Source organism: Phalacrocorax carbo, chromosome 16 (assembly GCF_963921805.1).
Source record: "Phalacrocorax carbo chromosome 16, bPhaCar2.1, whole genome shotgun sequence".
Classification (NCBI taxonomy): domain Eukaryota; kingdom Metazoa; phylum Chordata; class Aves; order Suliformes; family Phalacrocoracidae; genus Phalacrocorax; species Phalacrocorax carbo.
Window position 1 is genome coordinate 5,359,963 of NC_087528.1, and position 13,267 is coordinate 5,373,229.

At 43.6% G+C, this 13,267-nt stretch overlaps 1 protein-coding gene across 1 annotated transcript in view; it reads left to right on the top strand.

Annotated features, from left to right (window-relative positions):
* Positions 1 to 13,099, top strand: part of RHBDL3 (rhomboid like 3) — a 72,380-nt gene extending 59,281 nt beyond the window's left edge. Inside the window, exons 5-8 of the mRNA XM_064466901.1 lie at positions 812 to 924; positions 3,656 to 3,756; positions 6,804 to 6,864; positions 7,579 to 13,099. Of these exons, the coding sequence (XP_064322971.1) occupies positions 812 to 924; positions 3,656 to 3,756; positions 6,804 to 6,864; positions 7,579 to 7,850 (547 nt within the window). The 3' untranslated portion in view covers positions 7,851 to 13,099. The remainder of the gene's footprint in view (positions 1 to 811; positions 925 to 3,655; positions 3,757 to 6,803; positions 6,865 to 7,578) is intronic.
* Positions 13,100 to 13,267: the final 168 nt, after the last annotated feature.

The following is a 13,267-nucleotide window of genomic DNA, read 5'->3' on the forward strand; positions in this document are numbered from 1 at the left end:
TATTGCAGCCTCTAGGCTGCAAGTGGTCCTGCATGTCCTGATGTGCACAGCAGGGTTTTTTCTACAAGAGCAGCCTTGGCCCAGCTTTCCCCCTTCTGTTCAGCAGGAGTTTTGCTATTGACTGCAATGGGAATGAGGGTAGGTGAACAGAGGGCTTCAGTGAATACATCTTGTGTCTCACTGGGCATCTAACCAGAGTCAAAAATGCCCTCTGCTTCCCGTTCTGACCATGACCACATTGAAGCAGGGAGAGCAGAAAAGGGCAAGGGTCAGATAGCAGAAACAGTAAAGTGGCATTATGTGCCATAAGGAAATGGCAACTGTCTTAGGACTGCTAGGCTTACCTTGCTCTTGACTTAATATGTCCTTCCCATCATGGCAGTGTAATATATGCAGGGAAAGGCTGTATCATTAGGAGGGGAGAAGAAAGGAGCAGGTCAAGTTTCTGGCTTCTGTTCCAGGCTCTGCTGCCATCTTGCTGCTTTTTTTGGATAAGTCATTTAACTTCTTCAAACAAACAAACCAAAACAAACAACAACAACAAGAAAAGCTTACTAAGAACCAAACATGCTATGAGGTCTGTGGCTGAAAGGACCTGAGAAGAAGATAATAAGCAGCAGGAGGGAAGAAACATTGCTGCTCTCAGTCTGATTTTTTTTTTCCCAGGAACCATTGTTTTTTCCCCAGCGTTACAATCTGCTTTCATGAAGCGGGTGCTATTTGATTTCCTTTCCATGATATCTCTGTCTCAAGTGTAGAGAAGGGAGACAAAGTTAGAAAAGAGGACAAATGTTGTTTTTTCTTGCCACAGGATAGAACACCTTGGACTCAATGTTGTCCTTCAGCTCTTGGTTGGGGTTCCCCTGGAAATGGTGCATGGAGCTGCAAGGATCAGTTTTGTGTACGTTGCTGGAGTTGTGGCAGGTACGTGACACCTCTGGATGCCCCAGATGGAGAAGCATCTGAAAATGGTCTGTGCTGACTTTTGTCTAGGAGAAATGTTTTGTGACGTTTGAGTGTAGGAGAAGAGCAGTCACTGATCTTCTGTGAGTTGAAATTCTTTTGGAGGCTGGAAGTGGGAAATATGCTATAACTTGACATCTGTTTCTAACTAGCCACGGGCTCTGTGTTTAGGAGACCTGCAAAAAGAGCACCAAAAACCTGTTACTTTAAAATAGCCTGGATTTAGATGGTCTTCCTGAATGTGGAGGTCATGCTGTTCCTTTCCTCTTGTGTCCCACAGAGGCCTAGAAGAAAGGCAGCATCACAGGCGTCCCTGCATGAAGAGTCTTTTTTTTTTTTTTTCCAGGTCCTGTGCCAGTTCTTTCCTCCATTTGTCCTGTGCTGTCTGCTTTCTACAGCCTGAGTAAGCAAGAAGTATTTGGTTGTAGGTTGTGAGCAGTGCACAGGAATCTGGAAATTAATTTAATCATGAAGCCAGGGGGTTTGATTGATTTTTAGTTTGTGCTGTATTGCTTTTATTTATGTTTGGCATTTCCAGCAGTTTGGAGGTGATGGGAGTTAGCTGACAATAGATCAACATCTAATTAAAACAGGAGGAGAGTGTGAGAACAGCCAAAGGCTTCACAGTGGAACTCAGACAATGATTGACTGCCTTAGTGCAAGATTTATAGTGATTTTTTTTCCAGCTACTTAACTTTATTTTTTCCATAATGAGCAGATAAAGCCTTTGTAAAATAGGCTGCATTGGGTGCTAATAAATCCTACCAGGAGAGTGACTGTGGAAACAATAATTGGACTAGGACACAGGGCTAGGCATGGTACAAACACCATGCTATTTAATGCAGAGAAAGGAGTTAGAAGACCACCTCCACTGTCCCTTGCCTGTTATTTTAATAAGCACTAAAGCGGTCCCCAATCTGCAACTTTCCAGACGTAAGCTTTCCTTCATAGATACACGTACCAAACCCTGGGGCTTCATTTATATATCTGTAAATACACATAACCCGTCTGTGCCAGGTAAGCAGACCAGGTTGGCATTGAATCTGCTGCAGCTGAGCCCAGGCAAGCACTGTGAGTTGCTAGTTACCTCTCAGATTCCTGTGGCTGTGGACTTGCTGGCAGGGTCCACAGGGCCAGAGGCAGGTTTTACTGGGCATTGGGCTGGGCTGAATGCCCAGAGCTCTGGAGGCTTGTAGCCAGTGCCTGAGTGAGGCCCACTAGCCCACTTAGTGTTATTGGTTCATTTCTGCTACACAAATAATCCTTTTTTTTTTTTCACAGATGAGCTATCACATCCTCATAGGCTTGTCTTTCACACCTTACCAACCTATCAATTGTGGAAGAAAGTGCCAAATGGAAAGGGGAAACTTCCCTTCTTAGTGCAGGATGGAACAACAAATGTGACCAAATAGTCCCACACAGAAAAGCATCCCATGATACCCTTCCTTGTTTGAGTTGTTAGCCAATTACTAAACATGGTTTATTCTTTGACATGCCAGGAGAGAGAGAAAGAGGCATACTTATGCTGAGGATCTGACAATATAAAGATAACACAGCTCTTAAACAATCGGGAATAAACAGTAAAATGTAGACACAGGCCACAATGGCCACTCCCTACTTTTTATGTTTGGTTTTTTTTTCCTCAGTCTGGCTTTACTAAGAAGACATATTGAGACTGAGATTGAGAGACTTAAGGTATATGCTCAGTGCAGTGTCCAAGGACTTAACTGCAGGTTCTCATTACTCCTTTCTTAACTTCTCATTAACTTTTTCCTTAATGGCAGTGTTTAAGAACTGAGAGCCTCAGGCCATACAGTGAAGGAGGGACCTAGCAGCAGAGTTGGCTGGTGGAACCTCAGCACTTTCTTGACCCAGAATCAGTGGAGCAATTGGCAAAGAAATGTGTTAGATTATGTACTACCGAGGACGCTCTCAAGATTTGCCATTGTGTTTTTTTTCCCATTCCTGCACTTCACAAAGATCTTCATTATCCCTGCCTTGTGACACCAAGTCTGCCTTTGTTTCTCTATCTCTTAAATTACTCTTAAAGTTTGCAGCAAAAGGAGCTTTGAGCAGATCCAAGCCTCCAGTTGGGATAAGGAGCAGTGTCTGTGTTTGGATGTATTGATATTAGTGGTGTCTTTACGTGACTGACCTGTCATTTTGCTATCTTGTGTTTACTGCCTCCATCCAGGTTATTTTTAGCTAGTTTTACTCTGAAGTTTTATAAGTAACCGGCTGTGCTTTGATCAGAGGCCTGTGCTAAGTTACAAGTTCCCAGTTCCTTCTCACTGTGCAAATATTTGTCTTGCCAGCACGGGGAGCTACTTCTATTTTATCTTCAGGTGAGGAACAAGACACAGGCATTTGTCTGTCTCCTGCATCCTTTTTATTTTAATCAGGGTATAAGTGCCTTTTTGCAGCATAGGTTTGAAGACACGTTGCTGCCTTATTTGGCTGCTTTTAAAGTAGGTGCAACAGAATCAATCCATCACTGTCTTGGCAGTACTACAGGACTGAGTGAGCTTCACAAATCAATTAATTCCCCGCCCCCCTTTTGCCCCCTTCTCTTTATCTGTATATTACTGACCTGAAGCAATTAGCAAAAAATAGACAGTAACAGGGATGTAGGGTAGGAGAGAGTGTGTTTATTTGGCTGGCAATTGTCACAAAACCTTGTTCTTTCTTTCAGGGTCCCTGGCAGTGTCAGTAGCTGATATGACTGCGCCTGTGGTGGGCTCCTCTGGAGGCGTGTATGCTCTTGTCTCAGCTCACTTGGCCAATATAGTAATGGTGAGTACCAGAATGACTGTCTAACCTCTTCAGAAGTGAGTCAGGTCTGGTGGCCCAAAGGGATGGGGAATAGGGCCTAAGCCAGCTGTTGGTCATTCAGAGTTTGCCCCAGTCAAGAGTCTTGTCCTAGCAGTGTGGTCCCGGAATGGAAATGTTATGCTGCAGTTGGTGCCATGACTGGCAGCTTGCCAGGAGAGGCCAAAGATGCTGGTAATCCAAGATTTATTAGTGTACTCCAGGCTATCAGCTCTCCTTACAAGGGCTGACAAATGTTTGGAAAAGCTGCTAACCGGCTCTGCAGAAGCTGCAGGCTTGTTTCTGTCTGCATGCGCCATGTGATGTTAGCAGCTACCTAAGGAAATTTAGTATTTGGTGAATTTGTATGCAGAATATCCCTTATCTCCATTTGTAAAACCCAGGCTGAGGCTGAACCCTGGGCATACTAGTGATGCATCTTTTTGCCATTTCACCTAATGAAGTACTTTGAAAAGGCCAGTGAATACCAGCATTGCTATTCCTCTAAGATCTGGAAACAGGACCTCATCCAAGGTCTTCAGCTAGGTGGTGGCAAAGCCCAACATATCTGCCTGTGTGACTCCTAAGCTGACTGCTGGGCAAAAATGGCTTTGCTGAGAGACCTGATTTTTCTGTGGTTAGGATTTGTGTGGTGGTACAGGGCTGCATGTCTGTCCTGTACCAGCAATGTCAGAGCAGGATAACCATAAAAATGATGGTAATGTGGCCTGCCCTGGGGTGTGAGTGGGAAGATAACGCAGGTCGGCTGCAGTAGAGACAGGAGGTCTGTTACGAGTGCTGGAAAACATGTCAGTGTGGCAGCACTTGTGTCAAGCCTAAAAGAAACCCTTGTATTTAATGCTTGTATGCAGTGATGTCAGCAGTCTCTAGCCGCAGCTCACAGTGGTGCTGTTCCAGGCAGCCTTTGTAGCAGCTGGGAGCAGGGAAGTGAGCAGAATAGGTCTCCTTTGCTGTCTTCAAGCTTTTTAGAGCATGAATGATCTGGGGGCTGTTGCCAGATTAGGACAGTAGAGTGTCTGGCAGAGAGAGAGGAAGCGGAGGAGAGGTGCTACCCCTATGCCACGGCGTTTCTACTGGCAAAATGCCTCCTTATGTACAGTTATTTTCAGTATGATTTGTGTTCCCTGCCACTGGGCCAACAGCAGCAGCAGGGAGTTTCCTCTGCCTCACAGGATGGTAACACAGACACAGGGTTTCTTCACAGCGAGATTCACAGGGTCAGAGGGAGACATTGGAGGAAATTTTGGTTTGCTTTAGAGGAAGAGGCTGTGCCAGAGGTGTGTGGAGACTCTTCACCAGTTGCCTTACCAGACTTCTTAAAACAATGCAAAGTGGCCTGTCATTTTACTACTCATAGGCCTCCTCCAAATCTATTTAGCAATTACTACCTTAGCATCTATATTTCTCCATTATCCACTGCCTCTTTTCTCATCTGAAAGTACTTTTACCGCCCTTCCCATTCTGGAGGAGATTTTTGCTTTACTTTCCTTCTCTTCTCTCTCTCTGCTCACTTAGTATCTGGATGTGATGCTTCCGCATGGTGAAAGACATGCTGGCCATTTGCTGGTAAAGCACACAGTCTTGCACAGGTGCTTTGAGTGTGCTGGGAAGAGGAGAGACTGTTGCAGGGAGGGTCTCTTGAATCTCCTGTTCCCTTGTGCCTCCTGGTAACCAAAGGAAATGAAAACATTCCTGCTTGTAAAAAGAAGTCTTCTTGGAATTAAATACATAAAACAACCAATGGGGAAGCAATAAAGCATGTCACCCTAAGGAGAAGAGTAAGAGGAGGAACTGTAAACAGCTACATGGAAATGAAAACTGAAGGAAGCAGCACACTATTAATCAGCATGAGTTCAGAGCCTTCTGACTGGGTTAGGTGTCTCAGTGGAGAGACAAAATGAGTTACTTATTTTGTATAGATTGCATTTTTGCAGTCACAGAAGTGGTTTATGGACAGATCCCACACAAACCTTGAATATATGTATAATGTATTGCGGAGTATTTCTTTAGCAGGCTGAAAAGTCACTGGGTGCCATTAAGGTTAGACTGAAGAGTTTACAAGCATTTCTTCTTTTACTTTCTCAGCTAACCCTGTATTCCTTCTGGCTAACTTGGTATCTCACACTGCTTTCAACGGGCAAAATTTTATTTAGTCACTTAATGTTGGCATACATCTGAGTTCACCAGAGCATGATCTCTTTTTCTGCTCGGAAATTTTGTGCAAGTGTAAAAGGAGGAATTTAAACATTTCTCCCAGAATTTCTGACTGTCATTCAGAGATTCTTATTCAACTATATTGATTAATGACCAAGCCTGAAGACAGAGGAGGCCAAATGCAGGGTTTCTTATGGCACTGTTTCCTCGGTATGCTTTAACTGAGGTCTTTATTTTTTGTGGGTGCTCTGCAGAAGATCCAAGTTGCAGAATTTAAGGGAGCCTGAGGTGCAGGCAATAGCACTGGAAAAGTGCAGTAGGGCTTGAATGCACTGAGAAATTGCCTGACAGGTGACAGTGTTGGGCTTGGAAGTGATTCATGATGAGCTGTGTGATGTTAACCAGAATGATGCTTGTGTTGAATGCTAGCTACTACTTAAAATAATTTTATTTGATGTGGCCTTAATACAACAGGGTTTTGCTGGGTAGGTAAATTGAAATATTTTCAGAAGCCAGAATTTAAAGTGAAACATCATACTAACATGTTAAAAATTAGTCAGTCTGAAGAACAGAGAATAGCAAGGATCTCAGGCAAGAAAAGTCAGTAAGACTGCCAGGCAAAGAAGTTGTGGACTGTCCATAACTTGGACATGTCTGTATTATATCCTTTATGATTATGTTCTCTGAGATTGACAGAAGTGTGTTGAGTGGAGAGTTCACAGCTAGGCGGCAAAGGCAATGAAAGGGGCTTGTTTTAAGGGATGGTCACCCTTCATGCTCTTCCATTGCAGAGCTGAATGTAAAATCCCTCTAGGTTTGCATGCAGCATCACTTTGTTTTCCTTGTCTCTTTTCCAGAACTGGTCAGGAATGAAGTGCCAATTCAAACTTCTGCGCATGGCTGTTGCCTTGATCTGTAGTAAGTATCATGCAATACTTGGCCCACATGCAATCCTGTTTTGTTCGTCCTTGTTATAAGAGTTCATGCTGATTCAGAGAGTTTTGACTTTGCAGCAATTTTGCTAGGAACTTGCGGCTGGACCTTCTGGCAGCAGAAGCCACATCACTCGCAAAAATGCAGATTTTGGCTTTCAACACAAGCATTTGTAAATGAGGATTTGTTGTAGCTTCTGGCATTTGTGAAGACCTGGGACTTAAATGTCTTTTCTTTGAATTCACAAACAAGCATTGCTTTTGTAATGATAATACTTAGGTTTCCTAGAGCACTTCCTATCTAGGATGGCAACAGCATTATACACCCATTAATGATTTCTCTTCCGGTCATATCCCTAGGGTGTCACGATAAGGGAAACTAGGCTGTGGATTCATCTTAGACAATTGTCTTCAAAGTCGTAACTTTTTTGTTTAATGGTTCTGGTATAAATTTTGGAAGGCGAGTATTCCCCCACCTGTCTACGCTCCCACAAACCCAGACCACTTACCAGCCACTGGGGAGACCTCATGCCTGTGCACCACAACCCTTACATAGTCGCAGCTTCCCAGCTCTCCTCTGCTCACTGTACAAGGCAGCTTCTCCCTTTCCATCTCTTCAGGGATGCAGCATGTTGCCTGCAAGATGGACTTAAGAAGGGATAGACCTAGACAATTAATTCCTTTTCCTTCTTTGTTCCAGTGAGTTTTGAATTTGGAAGAGCTGTGTGGCTGCGATTCCACCCCTCTGCTTACCCACCGTGCCCACACCCCAGCTTCATGGCTCACCTGGGAGGAGTGATGGTTGGAATCACCCTCGGTGTCATCATCCTGAGGAACTATGAGCAAAGACTCCAAGATCAGACTTTATGGTGGATCTTCCTTTCTATTTATGTCATTTTTGTCTTGTTTGCCATATTCTGGAACATTTTTGCCTACAGCCTGTTGGATCTAAAGCTACCTCCCCCTCCTTGAAAACATGGGACAGAAAACTCAAGAGCGGAAGTCATCTGTCAGCTGTGTTAAATGTATGAAGATGGAGGATCTATTTTTATATTTAACTTAGGGGAGGATAATTCTTCTGAATGCAAGTGTTTTGCTGGAGGAGATGCTTAAGATCTCATGAAAGCATGGGCTGATCAGTTTGTTCACAAATCTAGCAGGTATTGTAGTACTGGCTGGCCTGGACCCTGCAGTTTCTCCACTGCCAGGGCTCCCATTGGGTAGCTTGTACCTGGGCACTTGTCACTTGGTTTGTTAGCACACATCAATATTTTGTATGAGGTATTTGTATTTTCCAGGCCAGTGCTGGAATTATGGCCAGTTGTTGAATGAATCTCCTCAATGTTACTGAACACTAAAAGGGAAAAAGAGCAGAAATTTACTAATTAGAGACTCGCATGGTACTCACAGGCAGCTTGGGTTTGGTTTCTATGGACACATCTGACTGTTCAGCCATACCAGTGCCACTGTCTAATTACTTGAATGGTTCCTAAGATATTTTAGCCTATGGTGAAACCTGTCTTACGCACCTTTCAAAGGAATCAGCAGAACTTGATCACCCGAAGTGATGGAGACTGGTCTTCAACTACAGGTCAAATGAAATTGCACTATAAACCTTGGGAACTCTTAGAGTGTTGTGGATACCCAGCCAGAGGTGACTTCTACTGTGCATGTTTCACTTGATTTTAATTTTCTTTTTCCCCTAGCCTGCTGTGGCTAGAGGGCATGACTGGGTTTCTTTTCTGAGAGATGGAGAAAAGGAGGGCAAACGTTCAATTGTATGTTTATCAGCTGACAATCAGATGCTGTTTTCTTCTCACTTTGTTTCTGGCCATGTTGATCTAACGCCTGGCCTGCAGTGAGCTCCTGGCAAGGAACTCAACTCTTCCAGCAGGTTCTTACTCGAAAAGTGGGACCAGGATCACCTGTAGCAGCACAGGGTGGGGACTTTCTAGTCTTTACAGCCATACAGTCCATTTGAGGCCAAATCTGTCCACTGAAGTCAGTGGAGTTAAATCAGGTTGTATGTAGCACTGGTTTCCCACTGAGTGGAAAGAGTGTTACAGTGATCATTGTGAAACTGATAAAAACTGGTTTTAAATTGACTGCTAATTTTGAGGATGCCTCTTCCTGAGGCAATGGATGTTCAGGGGCTCAGAGCAACAGTTAATCGCAGTGATGCCTTTTTCTTTAACATTGGTCAACCCCAGGTTTTAGCAACCTGTAACTGGTTTGTAGCACAGTCCACACAGCTGCCTGCATGGACTTGGGGACCAGATGGGAACATCTGTAGCACAAGCAGTGCTTATAAGTATGCTTCTCTGTAAGGGGCGTATGTTATTTTGCTTCTCACTTTAGAAAGCTGCCAAACTACAGTCCAGGAATGCGGATGCCCTCCTTTTCTCTCCCCTTTTGCCCACCTAGTTTGATGGCCTGGATAAAGCAGCCATAGGAGTCTCTCTAGACTAGCTCCTTTCTTCCTTTTTTTTCCTATTTGCATGCTGGTGCCCAGGCACTAGCCACCAGAGCCTTCCACAGCACATCTCACAGGCACTGTAGCAGTTGTGTGTGTTCTGTAGCGAAATGTCTCTGTGTTGTGGGCTTTATTCTCTCAGCTGTGTAATCGGTGCTGCCAGATGTTACCACAAACTAGTAGGAGTCTGTCTTTCTAGATGGGGAACATTCACAAGTGCTAATCAGCTGCCCCTTTCTTTGCCTCTTACAGGAAAAATCTCTCTGGAAGGGTGAAGTTCTGCTCCCACAGTATGCACTAGTAAAACTCCCGTTGCCTCTGGGAAAGGCAGGGGTGAGAAAATAAGTGTTTCTACAATGTAGAATAAGCCTTACCTGCAAAATAAGCAAATTTTGCTACCTTTGTGCACAGGAATGGGATCTCTGAGGGCAACTACACCATTGTTGTTCTGCAGGGCTAGTACGTTGCTCATGGGCCCTCAGCAAGGAACAAAAGGGAGGGATAAGGGTCAGAGCTCTGCTCATTTTGGAGAAGGGGATTGGTTCCCTATGTTGTTTTATCTCTGCAGTTTGGATCCAGATCAAAGCAGTCGTGAGAGTTTGCATACGTCGTTACAGGTCAGGAGCTGGCCAGTGAGTTTCGTCTGTGGAGATCATCTCCTGGGAAGCAGCAGACAAGCAGGAGAGCAGGGAGTTAGGAGAATATTGACAGAAGCATGGTTAACACGTAAGGAGGATATTCCTTTCCCCATCTGTTGCTAAGTCTTTCTATTTACAGATGCCTTTACACATGAGGTGAGCAGAAATGGGAGTTCCCCTGGAAATTTTAGGAAAACATTCAAAATTTTGGTAGAAAATTCCAGTCGCAACAAAACCCAGATTATTTTGCCTATAATTTACCAGAGTATAGTATGCACTGATTCACTTTTATTTTTGGTTTCTCAACTGAAAGCTAGTTAATGCCCATCAGTTTCTCCCCAGGGAAGGTTTCTGTGCCTGCCAGTGATGTGTTCTGGGGTGAAGGAGCAAGCTGCAAGTTCAAGGGCCACCTGTTTCTCTTTCAGCCTGACCCTGGCCAACATATCTTTGCCTCTGCTCAGGAGTAGGATGAAGCTGAACAGAGTAATCCAGGTGCCCTTCTTTCATCCTTTATCCATAAATGAACATAGTTTACTTGAACTGGTCAAAAATGGCTCTGAGGTTGATCTTATGACTTGTTCTTTTTAACTGTTGTTCATCTTTCTGACTTCCATTCTGTGTCCCCATGCCCTGTCTGAGCAAGTCTACCAGCAACACCGGGGATCAGAAAGACCAGACTTTAAAGCACTACTAGATTTATTGTGGGTGAAGAAATGAAACCCTCTCACATTTGCGCTCATCACAGCTGAAATCTCTTCCTATACATAGACCAGGTTGTACACAAAGCCTGTTTGCTAAGAATCTATTGGCTCATGGAGTCAGGAGCCGCACAAAGTACTTAAGCTATTGTATTTCTTTTTTAATCACTGAAATTATAGTGTGAAAACTTTTTATGTTTTTACAGAGTATCAGGAAACCCAGATATGTTGTCTTCTAATGCACCCAGGAGTGCCACAGTGCTGCAGCACCAGAGAGCTAATAGCAAACAGGCTTTTTTTTTTACCTCCAGATGTCCTTGAAGCTGCTGGCTTATGTCAGAGACGTAATATTCTCCATTCTGCTATTTTATGGTTCTAGCTTGTCACAGTCAGCAACTTGTTCCTGAAAGAGCCGTCCACAGAGGGGCTGGTTTTGGTGATTGTTTTGATTTTATTTCAGCTGCTGCCAGGATTTTACATCAGTGTGATAAAATGTGAATCTGTTGAACCTTACAAATGCGCAGTGCTAGAGCAAAAGGCAAGGACTGTTACCAATGCACAGATTTCAACAGTGTGTGTTAGAGGAAGTTATTTTATGCTTGTGTCTTTGAGTGAGGACACAACACCTGGGGGAGAAAAAAAGCACCGTTTCTGTGCTGGAGTTCCCATTTAGTAAGTATATTGCCGCACATGTTCAGTGAGGACGGGTCTAGGGAGTGGTGACACAGGCTGGGAGAGCCTGGGGCACTGGCTCCTTCAGGGACACGAGCCAGCAGCATGGTGGGATCCGGCTCAGAGCCTCTTGCTGATCCCACATCCCAGGGGAGAGCTGGGAGAAGTGGCTCAGCCAAAGTGGCTCAGGGATCCATGGGGAGGAAGAAGGGGAAGAACTAGGTAGATCAAAGTCCACAGGGCTTGCAAATTGCACCTTTTATTCTTAGATGCTTGGAGGCAGGTAGAGATTAATTTTGCACACATCAGTAATAATATAGGAAGGAGGAGGGCGAGGGGGAGGGTTCTAATGGAGTGATGGGAGAGGAGGTTACTAGAAACAGTCTCTGAGTGAGGTGTAGAGGAGTCAAAAATGCTGATGAGTTTACTTTTGCTGAGTTCTTAAGACAACATCTCATGTCACTATTTTCCCCATCAGCTGATGAGGAATCTTGGCACTTATGAGGCACATTGTGATTCTTCACTACTCGCTCCTTTAGCAGTAAGTTTTATCAATGGGGAAGGGGGAGGCTGGATAAATTATTGCTGTCTGAGGTTGCTGGACTAAAAATAAAGCTCAGGGATTCTGTGTCCCAAGACCTTGCTCCTTCTGATGGATGGTACTGCCTGTATGTTTTAAATCAGATTAGATCAATTTGAACTGGGGTATGAAGGTAGAATCTGGCACATTTAGAGCTGGTACTAAAATAACAGCTGTCTACTGACCTCACAAGACAGCTGCTGTTTTGTGCCAATATTTAGTCTCACAGGATAGCGGGTAAGACTGTCACACATACTTCAGTGAGTAAAGAGCTCAAAGTCTGTTTACACAGATTCAAGCTCATCTCAATTGCTTTGGAAACCCCATCCACTGGCTTTACCCAAAATGGACCTGGAGAACATGGATGCAGTTCAACACCAGCAACCTCTGGAGGCAAACTGGGGTCTAGAGAACAAAGGCCAGCACCTCCTGGGGTTTTAGCCTCTGAATTTTGCTGCTGTTCTGTATGTTTTATAGTAGTGGCTGCTCTACAGTGCTCTGTGATACGACTCAAAAATTCCTTCTGCAATCACTGATGCTGAGAGCTGGTTATAAAGGAAAACAGTGCATTTTTGCAGCTTTATTAAGGAAGAATCACACATAAGACAGAAACCAAGCTTGTTTGAAGGTACATGTATTTTAATGTCACCATTAATCATTGCCTTTTAATTGGAAAAAGCTTTTTAATGAGGTATTTGTGAAATGCCAGTAGTAGTACAGAAAATTGATGTTTCAGGGTACTTCACAACACAGAGCACAAAATATTCCCTAGGCCTGATTTAAGTAGCAGAAGTACCTTAATTTCCAGTGAGCTTAATAGATATGTTAGTCACTGACTGTCTTCTGACTCCCCCGCAGTGTCTGTTTAGTTTGCAAATAAAGCTAGATTTATGCAGCTTTTCTTTTGCTTACTCTACTAATGCTAACACCACAACCAAGTGTTAAACATGAAGCACTAAACAATGTAATTTTCTGCCTTAAAATACTAAATAAATGATACTTTCCCGTTAAGGGCTAGTAAAACAAAATGATATTTGCGAGGTAAGATGCTACAGTACGTTTCCAAATATTTTTGTATTGTGTACATTCTGTATATTCTTGTTGTAACAATATTATTTGAGCGCAGAATCCATTAAATTTTTTTTGTTGGTGTTTTTTTTTGATTTTCTGTTCCTTTTTTCTTTTTTTATTGAGCTGTTCTACGTCACATGCCAAAAAAACAACCAAGAAAAAACTTTCAAAGACAATTTTATAAGTTTGTCTACATTTAACACAGTATTAACAAAGGAGCAATTGGTTCTGAGGTCTGCAATGTAATCTTTTAGTAA